This window comes from Ctenopharyngodon idella, chromosome 5 (assembly GCF_019924925.1).
Source record: "Ctenopharyngodon idella isolate HZGC_01 chromosome 5, HZGC01, whole genome shotgun sequence".
Taxonomy (NCBI): domain Eukaryota; kingdom Metazoa; phylum Chordata; class Actinopteri; order Cypriniformes; family Xenocyprididae; genus Ctenopharyngodon; species Ctenopharyngodon idella.
The window spans coordinates 24,494,090-24,515,029 of record NC_067224.1 but is presented as its reverse complement, the minus strand read 5'-3'; the positions used below and the strand labels follow the sequence as shown (position 1 = coordinate 24,515,029).

At 36.1% G+C, this 20,940-nt stretch overlaps 1 protein-coding gene across 1 annotated transcript; it reads right to left on the bottom strand.

Moving 5' to 3' along the window:
• Window positions 1–1,277: 1,277 nt before the first annotated feature.
• Window positions 1,278–20,150, bottom strand: hs3st1l2 (heparan sulfate (glucosamine) 3-O-sulfotransferase 1-like 2). The gene is made up of 2 exons (XM_051895600.1): window positions 19,524–20,150; window positions 1,278–2,706 (listed from the first exon to the last, which is right to left on the bottom strand). The coding sequence occupies exon 2, from the start codon at window positions 2,619–2,621 to the stop codon at window positions 1,710–1,712; it is 912 nt and encodes a 303-aa protein (XP_051751560.1). The 5' UTR covers window positions 2,622–2,706; window positions 19,524–20,150; the 3' UTR covers window positions 1,278–1,709.
• Between the last annotated feature and the right edge of the window lie 790 nt (window positions 20,151–20,940).

Here is a 20,940-nt window from a genome sequence, read left to right as displayed (position 1 = left end):
TTGTTTCCATTTATTTCTATAAATAATATATTGTACATGTAAATAATACTTATTAGGCTACTGTTGTGTTACATGTAGACCTAATACACTACATTACATATTATTACATTAATATAGGCTATATTATAATATGTAAATATATTACTCACTGTTTCTAAGGGAAGATCTTTTCACTGATGCATGACCTCTTTAGGCTTCCGTTGTAATTGGTTGGGCAGTGATCTCAAAATAACGGCCACAGTAAGGGTCCCGCCTTATCTAGAGTAAAATATATTTATCTAGGCCTCTAATAGTTTTAAACATTCAAATAATTCATTTCTGTAGATGTGGGGAAACGACTTAGTTTACCTTTAGTTTTCATTAAAGTTTCGACGCACATCACAAGATGCAAGTATTTCTCTTCTGTTTTCATCGCCCTCCTCAGTTCTACATAACAGATGAAACACTGCCATCTACCGGACGTGAGAGTAAACGACATCCACAGGATAGCCTACTTCCCTGCTTGTTCATATCGCGAGGGATTCAAGTCACACTTCTTTAATGATGTGGCCTACCAATGTAAGTGTCATGCCACGAGCGTCTTCTGTTTCTGACATATGATAGTTGTCAATAATTTTTTTTCGTCATTGTTGTTTATTGTGAAATCTGTTGTTGTTCATTGTTGTTATTTATATTCACCATAGAGCGCGGTGACATTAATCTCTCAACCGTAAAGCTGCACTCAATCGTTTTTTTCTTCTAAAATGTTTACCCCTAAAGAAGTGATTGAATACTTAAAATATGTTTAAAATCATGTACACTCAAATGACTCAAATCAGTAGCCTAACAACAGCAGAGAAAAATAAACGAAAATCGCTGAGCACACCTTCATTTCACTTCACTTTTTAACACATCTAATTGTTAAAAGGCCCCCTGAAATTAAGGTTTAGAAATATTCAAAAACAGAATAAGTTAATACAGACATTTGACATTGTGACAATTTGTTATTGGCAGAGGTGTGTAAAATATTGTTAGTTTTAGATTAATAGATGTGAGATGTTTTATGTACATGTATTTATTGAATAGAAAACAGAATTTTGTAGTGCATTAACTTATGACATTATGAAATATCTGAATTTAAAGAACCAATTGATTTAAAAATAGACATTTCTATTAAAAAAAAAAGTAAATAAAATATTCAAGTACAAATTAGTATATTAAACATGAGAATTAAATGATTACAATTTTACAGCTGACAAAGCAGTATTTTTGATAAATGCTTCAAGTACCACTGGAAGTAACATTTTAGTTTTTTATTTTTCTTATTATATGCAATTCTTGATGTCTATCCACATTCTTTCTTTATTTTTTATTAGAGAAAACAGAGTTTTCAAGTTCAGTCTTTTCAATAACTAGGCGTTGCCATTGTTTTCAGCCTCATTTCTGTATCGATAGTCTGTTTGAACTGAGACTTTTGAAGTTAAAAGTGATCCAAGGAGTTTTTTTAAAGCACATGAAGTCCTGCTGATTCTATTTTCCACAGAAACTGTGGGTGTATTAGTGTCCAGAACAGGTTTTGGTGCTCGCCTCCCTGCTTAGCCCTCTTGCGAACTGGTTAGCCTGGCATTTTTAACCATATTCCTTTGACAACATTAAAACATTTTCACAAAAGTGGGTTGCCAATAGTAATTTGAAAACAATTCTCAGTCTCTGTGAGAGCTGTCAATCATTTAGCACCAGTCAAACCTCTGTCCCACCATTTTGAAAAAGATTTGATTGGGTACTCGCAGGTAGCGGCAAAGCTTCTGGAAAGCCTCATTGCTAAGGGGTGCATGTGGTCTTCCTTTAGACTCATCCAGGCACTTGTCGTGTCCCGCAGACAGCATACAGTAAAAGCCCTTAGTGACGTTAAAGTAGAAATTGTCCGGCTTTATCCGAGGTGGAAGTTCCAAAAACTTCTCTGCCTTCTGCAGCTCAGGGAACGGATTCTGAATCAGTGCTTCTCCATCCACAATATGGATCTGCTCCCTGGGAAAAAGCTCCAACCATCTGGCCAGGTGCTGGTAGTAAAAACTCCTCTGAAGGGCCTTGTATTTGGTGTTGATGTGTCCTTGTGATAGTAGCATCTCTTCGAGTGGCTGGTATGGCTTGTTCTGCTGAATTCGGTTGTGGAGAACTTGTGTATAGTCTGACACGAGTCTCTCTGCAGGGTCACGAACGATCAGCAGCAGTTTCACCGCTGGATTTGTGGCCCATATCCTCCTTGGGGCCGGTGGTGCTGTGAAGTAGCCAGGGGTCTTTTCCACTGTCAGCTGCCCAGGGAGGGTCATGGGCATCTGGGCACGGTACCAGTCCAGACCCTTCCGAAAGTTTTCATCCAGATTAAAGTAGTGGATCTCGGTCTTGGCTACTTCCACATCTGGATGGAGGTTGAGCATCTCCAGCAGGGCCCTGGTGCCTCCCTTGCGCACACCGATGATGATTGCTCCTGGCAGACGTTGCAAAGTCGAGGCATTGGAAGTTCCAGAAGGGGTCGCTGATGTCACTGAGGTCAAAGAGGCTCGGAGTTCATGTAGACAAACAAGCAGCTGTGCCTGGAGCAACAGCAGTAGGATCAAAGCCAGGAGGAGCGTCCACAGCATGGCGTCAGTCCAGTCAGGTCAAGGGCGGCACACAAACGAACACACACAGCAGCTGTTGATTTGCACAGTTTCGTCAAGTTAATTTCTGAAAAAGAAAGTGCACGGTAATTACTTATTTTTCAGAGAAGACCCACAGGAAAGTATTAATTATTCATAACAATAATCACACGTCGAAAATCCTAAAAGCAATTCATTGTGAGGCAAATTTGAGTTAGTTACATGATAAATGTAAAACATATGTTAAAAAACAACAACAGCAGGGCAGAAGTGTACTTCCTCAGTGTGATTTAATTAACAGAATTATTAAAACACAGAGAGAAGAAACACATTAAATATTCATGAACAATAGTGCCTCAGAAATCTCTCTGTGCAAATTTACTCATCCCAATCCCACTGCAGTCTCACCGTTGCCCTCTAGTGGTCACTATTAGAACTCAGTCATTCCAATTAAGCTGTATGAGTCACAGAAGCCCAGTTCTTTATAACAAAAAAAATAAAATTTTAAATTTCTGCAATAAGCAAGAATGTAAAAGATAGAAAGGTTAATATCCTTGAGAATGATTCTGATGATCTAATAAGAAATATTTGTTAGTTCCAAAGTTTAGAAGTATAAGAGTGCCTCATTAACTGTATTTCAGTGATTGCAAATCTCACATCACATATTAGATATAACGTTTTATTCTTCTGATGGAACAAAGCAGTTGTTTGTCATCTGAGTGCATGAAAACTGATGCAATGGTTACATTTTTTTTTTTTTTTTGTACAGGTTCCACTGAGACAATTTATCATGAAAATTCTTCAAAATTCTTAAATATCTCTTAAAATGATCAAAAAGGAATACAATTCTGTCATGATTTACTCACCCTCATATCTAACCATAATTAAAAAGTGGTTATTTATGGCAGAACATCAGATCTGCTCTTTTCCATACAATGAAAGTGAATAGTGACCACGGCTGTCAAGAAAGATTTCACTCTTCCTCACACAAAGCTATCACATGGCTTCAAAAGATTTGGAATATAGTGTGCAAATTATATAGACTTTTTTTATGGTCCTTTTATGGTGCTGTTTTTGTCCTTTTGGTCTTCGACGTCCCCTGGTCCCCATCCACTTTCATTAAATGGAAGATATGAGCTCAGACATTCTGTTAAACTCCATGTGTTCAAAGGAAAAAGAAAGTCATGCAGGTCTGGAATGAATGAGGATGAGTAAGCAATGACAAAAACAACTTTTTTGAAAACAAGTTAAAATGACTAAAAGGATACGATAACAGTGGCTGATCAGGACAATCATTGGCCACCTTATTTCTGACCTCTATGCTCCTTTAAAATGACTTAACTGCCATGTTTAGAGACCTCACAGTTGTGATGTTATTGTACCCTGCTGCTGCCAGAGTCACGGGTTATTAATTTGCTTCTCATCTAGTTATGAGCAGTCAGCCTTTGTAAACGAGCTGTGGTGTTGCTCTGTACGCTGTATAATTACACAGTTGGGAGTAAGTGTCGAGCCCTGTGGTCTTGCCTCTCCTGCTCCAGCGTCAGCGTCATCATTGCTGCTAAGCCTCATCAACTCTACCATTACGGGTCTGAGTGTCTGTCTAATGTCTCTCACTTTATTCCCCCATCTCGCAGCTTTAATCCTCAGAATGTGCTGCTCCTGTTCCTCAGGTTACGTTATCTGTTGGTGGTGACAAATTTAGTCAAATAACATAAGAAAAGAATACATTAACCAAGGGATTTTCAGTATTGCCATCTGTAGTGATATATTCTGTTGTACGTATTGACAGTAAGCCATAGGGTATTTGTTTTTCAGAAACAAAGTGGGAAGCTGTGTGTCTGTTTTGACTTACGTGATATTAGTTCTTGTGTTAAGTGACTGCCAACATGGATCTTTCTCACAAAGAAATGCTCACCACTGAATTCATTTGATAAATACAGTAAAAACAGTAATATTGTGAAATATTACTAACATTTAAAATTCTCTATTTTAATATATTTTAAAATGTAATTTATTTTTGTGATGGCAAAGATGAGTTTTTCATCAGCCATTACTCCAGTCTTCAGTGTCACATGGTCCTTCAGAAATCATTCTTCACCATTCATGATAATATGGTGCTCAAGACAGATTTCTTATTATCAATGTTAAAAACATTTGTGCTGCTTAATATGTTTGTGGAAACCCTGATTTTTTTCCAGGAACCTTTGATGAATAGAAAGTTTAAAAGAACAAGTATTTCCTTTGTAACGTTATAAATGAATTTAATGTCACTTTTGATCAATTTAATGCTTCCTTGCTGAATAAAAGTATTGACTTTTTTCAAAAAATAAACATTTGGGGTCAGTAATAATAGCGAAGGATATTACCATTTAGTACTAAAATGTAGAAATTGAACGATAGTATAAATATACATTAAACCAATTACACTGAGAGAGAAAAAGTTTTACAAATGTTAAAGACAGAAATACGTTGTGAACTCTGTGAAAAGGGTCCATTATCTTTGGATGTTTAGAAGAGATAATAAGTTATTGGAAAGAGAAAGAATGAATGGATTTAGATGTTAAATCAGCATCACTAAAACAGCACCACATATATTTCATGTTTATTTTGATTCAGACGTGACCAAAGGTGATGAGTAATGATTATGTGAAAGTGATGGGTGAGTTGTTTATTCTGTTTTCACCAGATTTGATCTATTCATGTTGATTTGTGGACTGTTTGTGAACATAATATGCAGGCTTTATCAGATTGACACGATAGCCACTGTGACTTGGAGGCACTGCTTCCTCTCATGTGACTGTCTCAAGAATTTTTTTGCAGGGCATTTACAGTACACTTGGCTTTTTCATGATTGCTGCCTCCCTTGCCTTAGGAGAAAACAACCCGATCGTATTCATACAATCTGACTCGTACGAAAAAGTATGATTTGTTGGTTAAGCTTCATCATGAAGTTCCACCCCTAAACTTAACATTAATGTACAATTGAGGTTGTGCAAATTCATTTGAATTTGCAACCAATTCATCAAATCGTAAAAAATTACTGTGTTGGAGAAAGTACTCCTGATAGACACCCAAACCGTCTTATAGGGATCTATAATGTGTCTCTGTGTGTGTCTGTTTCATCTTTATCAGGGACTCACAGACCTACTGATTGAGTCAGACTTTCAGTTTATTCACTCTCAAGCAAACAAAGCTAGTCTCTCCCTTTCTCTCTCACAGACAAACTCTGTAGCGGAGAACAAAAAATGCATCCCTAATATAAACACCCTCCACTGTCACCTCATACTGTGCGATATAATCCTCTTTCCTGAATGCCATTGCACACTAAAAGAAAACCCAGTGATGCACACACACACACACACACACACACACACATAAACCTCTGTTGATTTTCTTACACATTTTTGCATTTAGGCTCCTCAGCTTAATGCAAACTTAGTCTCGCTTCTGTTTCCAGAGCGCAGTAATCCTGCATACGGACTCACTCGTGAATACAAGACAACCGCACACACTCATGCAGACACGTTTAAGTACTTGCATGGACTAAGAGAGTGTTGGCCACTCGTAAAAGACAAAAAGAGGACCTGCAGGGAATGAGATCAAAGGGCCTTCTGTCATATATTACCATTTTATCTCAGTTCCTGATCTGACTGGAATGTTTAGAGGCAGTGGCTTCATGCATGACCAATGCACATTAGTCACCTTTCCTTGGTGTCTTAGAAAACATATATTTTTTGTAAACACCAAACTAAAGCTGCATTGCTTTCAGAAGTGATCATATCTTCCCTCCAAAGGCTTTATCCTCTACAGAGAGAGCTTTGAAGGTTTGAAGCGTGTAGAATGAAATTAACGTAGACCACACTTTTTTAAACGTCATCTTACCTTAGTCAAATAGATCTTAGAATAATAAAAAAGATTAGGTTGGTAGTTCAACGGTCTAAACAAATGTATAGTGTATGTTATTCAATTAATTTTTTCCCCTTACAACTCCTCCATATAATGAAAAAAAAAAATCTGTTAAATTTATTGTAAAAACAAACAAAGAAAAAAACAGCTGCTGTGTTTGCCAGAAATTCACAGCAAAAAAAAAAGAAAAAAGAAAAGAAAAAACAATGACAAATTGGTGCCTGTATTTTGCAACAATTTTACAACCGTATATCATTTATGTTAATATTAATATACCAATCTACTTGAATAACCAAAATCTGCTTTTTAAAGCAGTGCAAAATTATCAGGGTAACACACAACACTAAGATAATTCAATAAACATTAAAATAACAGAAAATGTAACATAATGTACATTACTGAAAAACAAAGGAGACACTAAATTATTTATATAAAATATAATCATATGTGATGTCACACATGCAGGGCCTTATGGAAAGTCCTTTCACTGTTATTCAATGTAAATTAGATGGTAATTATAGTTTTTACATGCAAAAAACAAAAATATGACAGTATTTTACAGTAAAATTACATATAATAAATAGTTAAACCATTTACATAGATATCTTTACAGCTTTGTAGTTACAGAAGCAGATGGTTTCATTTTTGTTGTTGTCATCCTTTGTGTACAGAAGTTGAGCCCTACATAAACATTTGATAGCACTTTTGAAGTTCTGAGGTCTTTTTCTCAGGGAAGAAAAAAAAAATCCTGAGAAACACCCCTTTTTCAGTTAGTTTACAGAAAAGGTCCAAAATAAGATGTCCAATTTTTAGCATGTTTTTTAGACATTTGGTAAAAACATAATTTCAGAAAATGTGAGTGAAACATGTGGATGTGTATTGTAAAAAATGAAAATATTAATCTGTTACAAATGATGAAACAGCTGATTTGTCTTTCACACACGTACACGCACAAAGATTCATCAACCCTACTACAGGGAAAAGCCAAACGACTTTTAAGATTTCGCTTAGATTTCCTCCTCTTCCTCCTAAGTGAATGCAAATGGGGAATGAATGAGAGGATTAAACAGCGTCTGAGAAGATCCGATTGTCTCTGTCATCGAACTGAAAGAAACAGGGAAAAATGTGCAGAAAGTGTCCCTTTTGGATGCTGCTGAAAGATCTCATTCAATCTGTCCAATAGACACTGACCTTCAGTAAATCTGCTCAGTTTTTAGCACATGGACGCCCCACTAAGCCTCAAATTAGTCTCTTCATGAACCTCCCCACACCCCACCAGTCTCTCACTCTTCCTCACTTCCATCTCTCTCCATCCCTCCCTCTTCTCCCTCGTTCTCGCTCTCATTTGCACTTGAAGATCTGGGTCAATCGAATCACACACTCTACAGCCCCCTCTGGTCTGAATGTTCCTCGCATTGATAATGAGGAGTGTGTGTGTGTGTGTGTGTGTGTGTGTGTGTGTGTGTGTGTGTGTGTGTGTGTGTGTGTGTGTGTGTTTGAGGGGAGAATATGGGTTTGGTTTGAATATGGGTTGGGGGGGTGGGGGATCTGTCTGATACCAGAAGAGGGGAGGGGGAAGTATGAGGGGGGCTTCACTCTAATTAAAGAGGTTGTTGGCATAGAGAACATGGCAACATTATTGGCATGGAAAAGTGTCTGAGTCTGGTCAGGTTTTCCAGCTACTCATGACTAGCACTCTTCTCATGTGTGATACAGTATGTGGATGAAAGTAAAGAGAGCAAAAGTTGAAAACAGGATGATGAAGTTTGGTTTGATGTTCATTTATAGTCATGTTTGGCTTTGCTGTTAAGAAATCATAGATTGTGTGCTCTTCGGTTTGTATAAAGCTCTGAGAATTGCCATTTTTAGATTTGGTTCTCTCAGAAATTTCTAATGGATTTCAGAAGTGGTTTTCGGTTTATTAGTTCAGTAATTTCTGGTAATATTATTTAAAAAGACAACATAAATTGCACAAGGTCGTACCACAAATGTGAGTTTCGAAACAGTTATGTGCTTGATAAAATGTAAGTTGATAACAGAATTTTACACGAGGATTGATACTACCACTAGAATGCGAATGTAAACTACTGTCCAGAAGTTTGGGATAGTAATTTTTGTTTTTTGAAAGACATTTCTTGAAACGTATTCTGCAAGGATGCATCAAAAGTGACAGTAAAGACATTTGCATTATTATTGTTTTGTTTTGTTTTTTGTTTTTAGATTAATGCTGTTCTTTTGAACTTTATATTCATCAAAGAATCCTAAAAAATCATGGTTTCCACGAAAAACCGTTTTCAACATTGATAATACAAAGAAGTGTTTCTTAAGCACCAAATCAGCATATTAGAATGATTTTTGAATGATCGTGTAACACTGAAGACTGGAGTAATGATGCTGAAAATTTTGCTTTGCCATCACAGGAATAATTTACATTTTAAAATTTACTATATAAAAATAAAAAACATTTATTTTAAATTGTATTTTTACACAATATTGCTATTTTTTACTATATCTTTTTTCAAATAAATGTAGCCTTGGTGAGCATATGAGACTTCAAATCTTACCGACCCCAAACTTTTGAACAGTAGATGAGTAGATGTAATGTGTTACCTATAGAAATTATGGTAACACATTACAATAAGGTTCCATTAGTTAAGGTTAGTTAATAGATTAACTAATATTACATAACAATGAGCAATACATGAGTTACAGTACTTATTCATTTTGTTAACTTTAGTTAATAAAAATACAACCGTTCTCTGTTAGTTCATATTAGTTCAGGTTCATTAACTAATGTTAACAGATACAACTTTTGATTTCAATCATGTGTTAGTAAATGTTGAAATTAACATTAACTAAGAATAATAAATGCTTTAGAAGTATTTTTCATTGTTAGTTCATGTTGACTGATGTGGTTAACTAATGTTAACAAATGAAACCTTACTGTTAAGTGTTACCAAAATGACTTGGGGAACTCGTGCCTGATTACCTTTCCAGGATAGTAATATTATCACATGAAAAGCCCTGAAGAGATTTAACAATTTATAGCCATGAGTTTAGAATAGCAGTTTTAGATTATTTTTGAGTTATTATTATTGAAGAGACAACATAAATTACACAGAGTTACCTGAAATATATATATATATATATATATATATATATATTGAAACCATTGTGTTTTGAAAACTTAAGTTAAAAATTGCTTAAATACTACAAACAATACTAGGATGATGAGTTTATGTGCTTGACAGATCTTATCTTAAGTAGGAACTTTCAACTTGTTAGTAAACTTGCATTCTTAAAGCACACTCACAAAAATTCTATTCTAAAAACCCAGGTTAGAAATACTATCCCCTATGATTATGAGAATGTATGTAGCCAGTAAATGTTTCTCTATTTCTCTCTCCTTTTCTCTCTCTGCCGTATGATTATGACAGCTCAATGGCTGTTGACTGAATTATATATTATCATTAGCCCATGTATTTAAAATATATAAAATCATTGCTGTGAGCCAACAGCCTTTCAGCTATCAAACTGTAATTTTCCAATTCGGTATGACAAGCAAATAATTCAATGATTAGCAATCTGGACTGAGCCACAGGGGGCAGAGATCAGGTTAGTAGTTCATGACAAGTGACTTGTATTTGCCTTTCACTACAGGGGAAATAACCTATCTATTTCCTGTGTGTGCATATGTGTGTGTGTGGCAATATCAATACTGTAGATTTGGAGGGAAAGGGTAAATATTGAGAGTCAGTGGTCACGTCAGCGGTAATCTGTCTCTCTGTAGGGGTGGGTGGACAGATGGAGGTTGGGCTGTTCTGCTCAATACAACTAACCACCACAACTGAGCATGTGGACCTGACAGCTACTGCAGGATCACACCAGGCGTGAGGGCTGAAATGACACATTTAATAGGATTTCATGTTGTAGAGCAAGCATCCTCAAATAGCAGACCGCGGTCTGGTTCCGGACCCCAGCTTGGTTCCACCTAGACCTCGAGACATAATGACAACAGTAGCACCATTTTACTGTTTCTACGGTTTAAAGTGAGCAGCACGTCAAAACAACGGAGCGGTTCACACCACAAGCACTCAGGGTTGTTTTGTGGTATCTTTCAGAGCTATATGCTGACTTGGCTTCTGAAGGGTAGTGTATACAGGCTACAAAAATATGCAATAATACGAAATTGTCTTATCATTTCAAGAGTTTAAACGCATCAGTTAATGGGATAGTGTACCCAAAAATGAAAATTCTGTCATCAATTACTCACTATTATGTCATTCCAAACCCGTAACATTCATCTTCAGAACACAAATGAAGATATGTTTAATGAAATCTGAGAGATTTCTGTCCCTCCATTGACAGCTGCGCAACTACCACTTTCACACTTCAAAAGTTCACAAAGAGATCGTAAAACTAATCCATATGAATTGAGTAGTTTAGTCCAAATTTTCTGAAGAGACACAATAGCTTTATATGATGAACAGATTTAATTTAGTCTTTTATTCACATATAAACATTCATCAATGCACACATCAGTTATGGTAAATGAAAGCTCAAGCATGTTTGTTTGACGTGTGAGAACCAATGAGGTTCATTCTCATGTGTTACGCAGCACATATGAGCTTCCGCAAGAACCAATGAGATTTGTTCTCATGCGTCAAGCAAGTACAATTGAGCTTCTGTTTATGTTTGCTGATCAATGTTTATATGTGATTAAAAGCCTAAATTAATTCTGTTCATCATATAAAGTGAGATAACGCAATATGCTAATTCTTATTAAAATGAAAAAAATCTTCTAGTTTTAAAAAGGGATAGTTCATTTCAAAGGTGATGACTTGCTTTCTTCTATGAAAAACAAAAGAAGTTTAGCAGATCATCCCAAATAATCCACCTGTTCCTTACATAAAACTAGAGAAGACTTAAAAATATAGCGCACAAGTTGAATGGACTGCTTTATTGTACTTTTTTGTAAATGACAAAATTTTGAGGTAAACAAATACAATAATTTCAGAAACTGTAAATTCTTTACAAGGTTACGAGAATACTTTTTGTGCACCAAAAAAACAAAATAACGACTTTTCAACAATTTCTAGTGATGGGTGATTTCAAAACCCGATCCGAACCACTGATTCGAAACAAAAGATTCGAAGCAGTGTTTTGAAATCACCCATCACTAGATCTTGTTGAAAAGTCATTATTTTGTTTTTTTTGGCACACAAAAAGTATTCTCGTCGCTTTATAATATCAAGGTAGAAGCAGAAGTACTCACATGAACTGTTTTAAATATGTTTTAGTACCTTTCTGCCATCGGATTTTATCAAAAATATCTTAATTTGTGTTCTGAAGATGAACAAAGGTTTTACAGGTGTAGAACGACACGAGGGTGAGTAATTAATGACAGAATTTTGTTTTTTGGGTGAACTAACCCTTTAAAGTCAAAATGAAACTGAAGTTGTGATGGTCTTTCCTTCCTTATTGTGACATATATCTGAGTGAAACGGCTTCTTGAACAAGAAAAAACGTGGGGCAGAACTTGATTTTGTCTATCAGGAATTGATTGGAGAATTTCACGATTGTGGTTTGCTATTGCTGTGATAGGATTTACTGCCCTCGCACCAGTAAAAGTCATGAGAGAAGACGAGATTTCGTTGCAAGAGGGAGGGGAAGTTATTCAGATTAAAGGCATTTATAACAAACACAGCAAAATTCCATAAAAAATACAAATTGTCAATTGTGATTTCATGGTGACTTTATGGGAGTATAACTTTTTACAGTAGGTATAAAATGTATTAACCAGCTACGTCATGTTAGCTGTGAGGTGTATGCAGTAACTAGGGGTGGTTCTCACAGTCTCGTTAGTTTTATTCCATTTGCCTGACAAATCCCAAAATGGGCAGACGGATAGAGAGTGTTTCTACAAAACAAACAGCAAGAGGGTGAGAATGAACTTGTGCCAAAAAAAGTGTTTTTCCAGATTTGTCTTTGCAATTGGCAATTAATCCCTGGAAAGGAAAAAGTTGTTTAGAGGCCAGATGAATGGAACTGTCAGTCTCAGAGCAGGTGGTTGTGCGTCTGCGTGCTAGTTTGCCGTCTTTCAGCCGCTCTGAAATCTCAGAAGTAACGTCTTTGTTCTGCTCTTTGTCCTTTCTTGTGCTCGCGTTTCCACGCCAGGTTGCTGCTTTTGATTCATCCTTAAATCCTCTCACATTCAAAGAACAGTGAAAAACATCTTTGTAATTCTTTAACTGCTTACATGCTGAAAGGGCCTTAAGCGCACAGCTATATCCTTCACTTATGGATATGCTTGCAGTGAATGGATGTGTTGTGCATGGAGATTTCTGCATCACTGGCTGCTGTTTTTCTTCTATATTGTGAGGGAACACAGTGGTATGATTTGTGTGTGTATGGACAAGAAGGGGGTCCCTTCAGGCCCTGCTGTGTTATGCCAGGCTGTTCTGTACTTTGTGTGACTTTTGGGAATGAAATGTAGAATAAGATGATATTTTTCTTGTTTTGCAGTGTGTTGGTTTTTCATACATACGTACAGGAGTAGAGACCTCCACTATGTTGTGGTGTGAGGGGGTGATCTAATGCATAATTCTATATCAGGATACACTAAAGTGTGCTCAAAGATGCAGTCGAATTTGTTTTTCAGATATGTTTTGCAATGAAATATATTTGATGCCTCAGTTATTTCTTCTACACAGTGATGAGATTAAATGGAATGGGAATGAAGACATCTACTGGTTCTCTCTTTTTCCTCCTGACAAAAGACTCTAGTAATCTCACATGTCTTCTCTAAAGTTTTAAAAGAGATCTCAACAATGACACATACAGTGCACTCAGATGTTACTCAGATGTCACATACTGCACAAAGAGATGTCAATATGAACTAAAATATTTATCATCATCAAAGTTTTCTAAGACTGTTATCTGAGCTATACCACCATATCATTCTATTCGTGGTGGGACTACACTCTTAAAAAGGTTACAAAAGAGGGTTTGCACGTGATGCCAAAGAACAACCATTGTTAGTTCCCCAAATAAACTTTGAGTGTACAGTTCGAAATCAAAAAAAAAAAAAAAAACCTTTTGTGGAATGGAAAGGTTGGATGTTAAAGGTTTTTCATGGAACCATCCATGATGCCAATAAAAGACCTTTAATTTTAAGAGTGTATGTGAATATTTTTTTGCATTAACTGAAACAGAGGATATCTTTGCATGGAACTGAATCAGACAAGTAAATTAGGGCTGGGAACTGCCACAGACCTCCATGTTATAACAATTTTTTCTTGCCGTTTCAGTATATTTGGCTTTTTTTTTTTTTTTAAGTATTATGATTTATGTAATAATTGCAATTCAGTGTTACAATATACAGTATTGTAGCACTTTTTTTCCTTAAAAAAATGCATTTTACTTTACAAGAAATGTTTATTGAAGAACAGTTATGTATGTCTCTGAACTTGTTACTTTTGCAAATTCTGTTACAAAGTGAAAAAACATCACAAAGTACAAATTAAATAAGCTTTATTGCTTTTGATGATTTTATTTTTGTAGGACATGAGACGATAAACTACTGTTTCATAGGATTGTGTGGCTCTCATTGAGGTTATTGCTGTGCTGAACAGTGATGCTTAGGTTAAAGGGATAGTTCACCCAAAAATGAAAATTATCCCATGATTTACTCAACCTCAAGCCATCCTAAGTGTATCTTCTTTCAGATGACCACAATCGGAGATATATTTAAAAATATCCTGGCTCTTCTAAGCTTGATAGTGAAGGGGGTGGGGGCCAAATTTTGAAGCCCAAAAAAAATCATCCATCCATTATAAAAAATAATCCATGTGTCTCCAGGGGGTTAATAAAGGCCTTCTGAAGCGAAGCGATGCGTTTTTGTAAGAAAATGATCCATATTTAAAACATTATAAATTCAAATAACTAGCCTCCGGTGGACAACCGTAAACATACTGCGCAAATCGACTTGCGCCAAATGAGTAACCCCCTGCTGTGATATATGACGCAGGATGTAGGAGTAGTGTAAGCTTAGACGCCTCTCGTGGTTCAAACAAATAGGGCTGGGGAACAAGCTCAAGCTCCTCTTCTTTTATATCAAAATCCTCTGACATTTCTCTTTAAAAATTATAATTTTAGACTTTTAATTCATTCAGAAAGTGTTTAGTTTTGCTCTATCCTCTGTGCTTCCACGTTCATAATTATGTCATGCGTTGGGTCAGAGGCTATTCTTCCGCCACAAAATGATGGGTACAGCTGTCTGCCGGAAGCTAGTTATTATAGTTAATAAAGTTTTAAATATGGATATTTTATAAAAACATTGCAGTGGGCCAACAGCCTTTCAGCTATCAAACTGTAATTTTCCAATTTGGTATGACAAGCAAATAATTCAATGATTAGCATTTGGACTGAGCCACAGGGGGCAGAGATCGGGTTAGTAGTTCATGTCAAGTGACTTGTGTTTGCCTTTCACTACAGGGGAAATAATCTATCTATTTCCTATTTTCTTACAAAAACCCATCGGTTTATTTCAGAAGGCCTTTATTAACCCCCTGGTGACTTATGTATTACTTTTATGATGGATGGATCGATTTTTTGCTTATTGCTTGTGCTCGTCCTCATGCACACGTAACGTACAAGAAGAAAGAAACTGAACGTGATTCAATGCCCCAACATACTCAGTTATTTTTTGTTCTTCACTTAGAAGTAAAAAGAAGTTGGAAATACCTTCGCAGTGAACATCCTGACGCAGTCCATGCTGCTGAGAGTTTAGATTAATATGATAATATGTACTGCACCCTTTCCTCTCAACAACAAAAACACACAACAAAACGACAGTAGTGAGAAAACAGCAGTTTAGAAAGCATCTGATCATAGCGATGTGGACATGTTTGTTCGAGCTCTGCAATTCACCGGCATCATGGTAATTAAAATTACACTGTTATGATAGTTTGATTATAAAGTATATTTCAGACTATAGACTATATATATCTAGCTATGTGAGGCTATAGTTTGAATTAATCTCTTTTCTTTGCATGACACATTGATATTACAATACAGAATGGCTCTTTTGGCGTTATCCTGAACATTGTATAAGCATTTGTTTCATGTGTCATTGAACGGAAGAGAGATTCTCAGGAGCGTGTAAACGTCACATCCAAAAAATCAAAAATCAGTCTACGGGCTTTCATAGACAACCTTGGAAGTCAGGGAAGGTCTCGTTTTTTTTAAAGTTTCGTTATAGGCAGCTCACACATTGGCAATTAAAAAAGTGATTAATACATGCAACATGCAAAAAAAGAGTTACATTTACAATGCTAACACGTTAACTGTTTCTAGCTAGTAGTTAACCTGAGATTTCTTCAAGTTATTTGACATGTCTAATTTTATTGGGAATTTAGTTGAATTAACAATTTAGTTAGGTTTCCACTACACAAGATATTTGAGTCAAGTTTACATGCTTATTTTGTGTTAAGAAAGCTGATTTCCAACTTGTGGAACTACTGACCTAAATCAGTTTAACCCAAAGTTATGCTGCTCTCCTGTTCAGTACCTGTTCAGTACCATTCAGAGGCAAAATAATTCTGAATAATGACTGTTGTCTAGGCCTATAGCAATGCTGTACTGACTGCTCATCTGGGACATGTATCTTTTTCTGCTGCGCTTGCGCTGTCTCTAAGTAAATAATTGTCTCAGTTATTTGCATTAAAGTTCAACACAAAATATCAAAGCTGATATTCAAATGAAGCATAACTGAACTCATAACTAAATGAAGCATAAATGTACATCTCCTGAGCTATGAAAGAGCAACCTCTGAGCAATAACATTTTCCTCTGGGATGTTCTTGGGACTATGTTGCTTCGTGTTTTGCTGTGTTATGTGGTTTCATTTTTCCCTGTTCTATTTCTTGTGTTGTGGTTCGGCTCTGTGAGGCTGCATGGGAGAGCGTTGCATGAAGGGTGGTCAGCAGAAGAGCAGTAGCCTGTCTTCCTAATGGACTAAAACTGTCAGCAATAATGACCTATGAAACAAACCCAAGAAGACAGCTCACAAGCACACACACTCACATACATATAAACATACACACACACAAATCCCTGTCTGCTTATCCAAGGATACGCCAATCTAATATTAAAAGGATCAGCTGGTTTGTTTTCATGACTTTATAAGGATTTTTTTTTCAGAGAACAGAGCGGTTTTGTCTGGAGTACAGTCCCTGTGACGTACATAATGACCTCTGTGCCACAGCGTAACCTTCACTCTTATCCGTATGGCCTGCCTGAGGTCGCTCACTTTATCATAAGATGAGTTTGAACAGTAAATGCGTATCAGGGGGTCTCAGATACAAACTAGTGCTTGAAGTCAGATGAAAAAAGGAGACACAAACCAAAAAATGCTAGGCGGACTTACAACAGGTTCCCACAGTCAAATCAGGTGACGGAATAGAGACATGTCACTTTCTCTTCATATTCCATGCTAATGATTCTAGAGTTCAGTTTATTAAAAACTGTTAATATGACTTTCTATTACAAGTTGATTAATTTAACATGTACATGGTGTCCATCTTTCTGTTTAAATAGGGAAAACCCACACCATATTTGACCATCTGTCAATCAATGGGGTTTCCAAGCTGTCCAGTTTCGACTTGGCCCTTTCAACTATATATTCCCGGTGTGTGGGTGTGTTTGTTTTGGTTTACTACATGGTTTCTGTGTGAGCTACGATAGCATAATGTCTGAGTAAGTGAGTCACTGACAGATAAATGACCAACAATCGTTAAAAAAGTTATCCATGAACTAAGTCAAATAACCACTGTGTGTAAGCTTATTCTATAGATTATCTCCGATCTTTTAACTAAGTGTATATACGTAACAGATGAATATATTTATATATAAAATCTTATTAAAACTAGGCTGTTAGAGAAGTATAAAAGGACAATAGGTCACAATAGAATAGGTGTTGCTAAATTGTGTGCTTCAAATTATACGGGACATTAAGACAGTACAAGTTATTTAATGGGATTTATTTTTAAGTCTCACAGGTTCTTTTTTATTCGCGTCAAATTAAATATGGCATCGACTACAGTACACAACAGTACGGTCCATTTAATACTTGATTTCTGCTTTATTCTGTTTTTTATTTCTTTTCTGCTTATGGCAGATGTTCAGGATATGTTGTCCTCTATTGCCTGTGTATTGTGCACGTAATTTAATAATCTGTTTTTAATGCATAAATGGGGCTGAATTTGAACTAGTGTAAGCATTATGTTGATGTTAAACTGACTATTGAACAGTAATGAACTACATTCAGCCTCATTCAGCCATATTTTTATATTTTTTAGTTTTTTAAAAATAATGTGGATTTATATTCCATATTCTTGAGGTACCTGTTATGATAAAAGCAGTCCACCCACATCAGACACAGAGTCTTTTGTTTCAGGTAATAATACTGATGTACTGCTGTGTGTGGAGTGAACCTGTTTGATCTTGTTCTGAAAACTTTTGAACAGAGATATATAGGCAACTCTTTTCCTCTCATCTCTCTCTATCTTTATGAATGGTTCATTGCACTTAGTACAGCAGTTCTGCGTTCATAAAATATGATATCTATTATTCACATCTTTCGCTATCACTAATGCTCCAACATTTTATGCCCCTATGAAGTCCTGCTAGCTCAGAGATGACAGAAATTCGTCTAATCTCAGAGTCAGCGTCAGGAGAATAGCTCACTATATCCAGATCCATCTGTTTTTTGGCATTCCTTTGTCAACATATTGCTGTGAACATCTTAATCAAATATGTTCATGTAAAAGAAAGCAGCTTACTGTGATTTCACCAAGTAGGACATGTTTCTGGATCAACAACCTTGTTGGTTCTAGCACAACGTTATTTTCAACCAATCAGATTTTAGGTTTTAGGTTAGACCTAAGGCTTGAACAACATCCATATTATCTGTCTGATTTTAATGCTGGGTTATGGTTAGAGATGGGGTTAAGACAATGAATTTTTGGATCAATCAGTGAATATTCAGTATCATGTCAGTGTCTGTGAGGTGAATACATTTCAGAGAGTTTTATTGTTACATTTTGAGTGCCTGTCAGATTTTCCCTTTTCATTATAAATCAGTATTTGATGAACATCAATGTATTGAGTGTAAAGTCACAAGCTACATTTAGTATGATTTGATGTGTGAAGCACACAACATATTAGCCCTGTTAACATTCTTGAAAAAAGATTCATACACAAACATACACAAAAGAATATATCTAATCTGAAAATGAACTTGAAATATAATCCATGTATTACTTAATTAAACAGTGTGTCATTGTATTGAGTGAATATTCTGACTTTTGAGTACACAAACAGCTTTTGCATTCATATCACATCGTTTTCACTTTATCAAGTGATTTGCATCCAGAGACATTTGGTAATTTCACAAGCATTTACTTACTACTTTAGTGAAAGACAAAATAAACACAGGTGTGTGTACAGTATATGTAACACCTGCATCAATCATGTGGAAAGTAAATAAAATCATCAAAAATTTGAGAAATTACGAACTAATTTATGACTTTAATGGAAAAATCCAAAAGAATAAACGTCTGATTTTATTTAGAACTTACTAGTACCTGGTTTTCAAGAGATATGAGATCCTAGAGATATTGGACTCAGAACAGCTGTAAGTTACAGTACTGCTTCTAAGAACAATAGCAAACATCAAGTCTGTAGGAAGATGTTGCTACAGTTCTGCTATAAAGACTACTAAAGAAGTAAATTCACTTTTTTAAAGTACATTTTACTTCAGACATTCTGTAGGCATGGGATTTCTTTAATTCTATCTTAAGCACAGTCCAAAGTTCTGGTTTAAATTGAAGCATTGCTGAGGAACACAGGTAAGGTTCAGTCTATAGAGTTTCTCGGACCAAACACAGGGAAATGAAACTAGGAAGGAAAACAGTGATAGAACAGGATGAGAGCTTACCTGAACCTTCTCTTCTTCAGTCAGCTTCTCTCTTGAAGTGTGTCTGAATGCTTCGTTCTGATGTTTTCATGGACTTTCATTCTTCTCTATTCCTTCTGAGCCCTTCAGTGCATCTCCAGCCTCTTTTTTTTTTTTTATCTTGTTCTGTCTCTTTCCTTCTCTCTTGTTCTCTGTAACGGCAGTTTTAAAGTTGAAGTGGCGTAGATTCTTCTCCAGACTCTCTAGGCAGGGAAAGGGTGAAAATAAATCTCAAGGTTGTAAGAAGAAACTGTGAGTGTGTGAGCAAGGAAGGTGAATGGATTAGAAAGTATGTCTACATGCTGCGTGTGTCTGTCAAGTACGTGTGGATGGAGTGTGTGTATGAGTGAATGAACAACAGACAGAGAGAGAGAGGGAGAGAGAGAGAGCACAAACACATTGCCCCTGAGGGAAATTCCTCCCTCCCTCGCTCTCTCTATCTCTTTCTCTCTTTCTAGCCCCCCTCCTATCATCTATACTATCGCTCTGCCTCTTCCCCCAGCCTCTCTCTCTCTCTTTCTTTTCTTCATATTGTTTGATTTGCGTTTCATCGCCTTTTCTCATCCAAATACGTGAACTCATTCTTCACTTTGTCTTCAAATGTGATTTTTTTCCCTCCTCGTATCCCACGTTCAGAACAGACTGTTGTTTTTCCAGTGCTCTGTTTTCTGTTCAAGAGCTTTAGATTGTATTTGCCCCAGAAAATCCCCAAAATCATGAATAACTTACAGGGTGCTGGCTCACAAACACAGGGCACAAATAGATGGGCAGTACGTAGCTTCAGTGTGTCTGTTAATCTCCAAATGCGCAGCACACATTTACTGTATAACGGTGCATTACCCATGCTGGAAAAATAATTGTGTGTGATGCACACTGGTGAATTTTTTTTTTTTTTTTTTTTTTGACGTTTCTCTGTATTTCATGTATTGTAAATAAATCATGAAATGACTTTTTGGCTGTTCTGTAAGCTTGAGCAGCAGAAAATATTTTGCTTGTGCATGGATCATAACATGAGCTTTTAATCAACATCAAGATTTCAGGGTTAATGGATGTACGTGTTAAATGAATGTCTGAGTGTTTATATTAGGTTTTGAGACTGGTCATCACTTGTTAACTTTTCACTGTTTTTAACACTTGCTTGACTAGCTTAAGTTTTAAAATTTTATTTAATATATATATATATATATATACACACACACACACACACACACAGAAATATATATAAATCAAAAGTAGACATACTAATTTAAGAATATTTCAGAACATTTTCATGCATTTTAATAGTATATTTTATATATTGTGTAATTATTTGTTATGTTATTATTTCTAGCTTCTCTATCAGGAAATTATCTCGTTGGTTTGGATCTTTTGAACTTTATAACATCGAAGGGTGAGCAGG

What these genes read in the sequence shown, in the direction of transcription:
- hs3st1l2 (XM_051895600.1), bottom strand. Translation starts at nt 2,621, where the DNA reads ATGCTGTGGACGCTCCTCCTGGCTTTGATCCTACTGCTGTTGCTCCAG.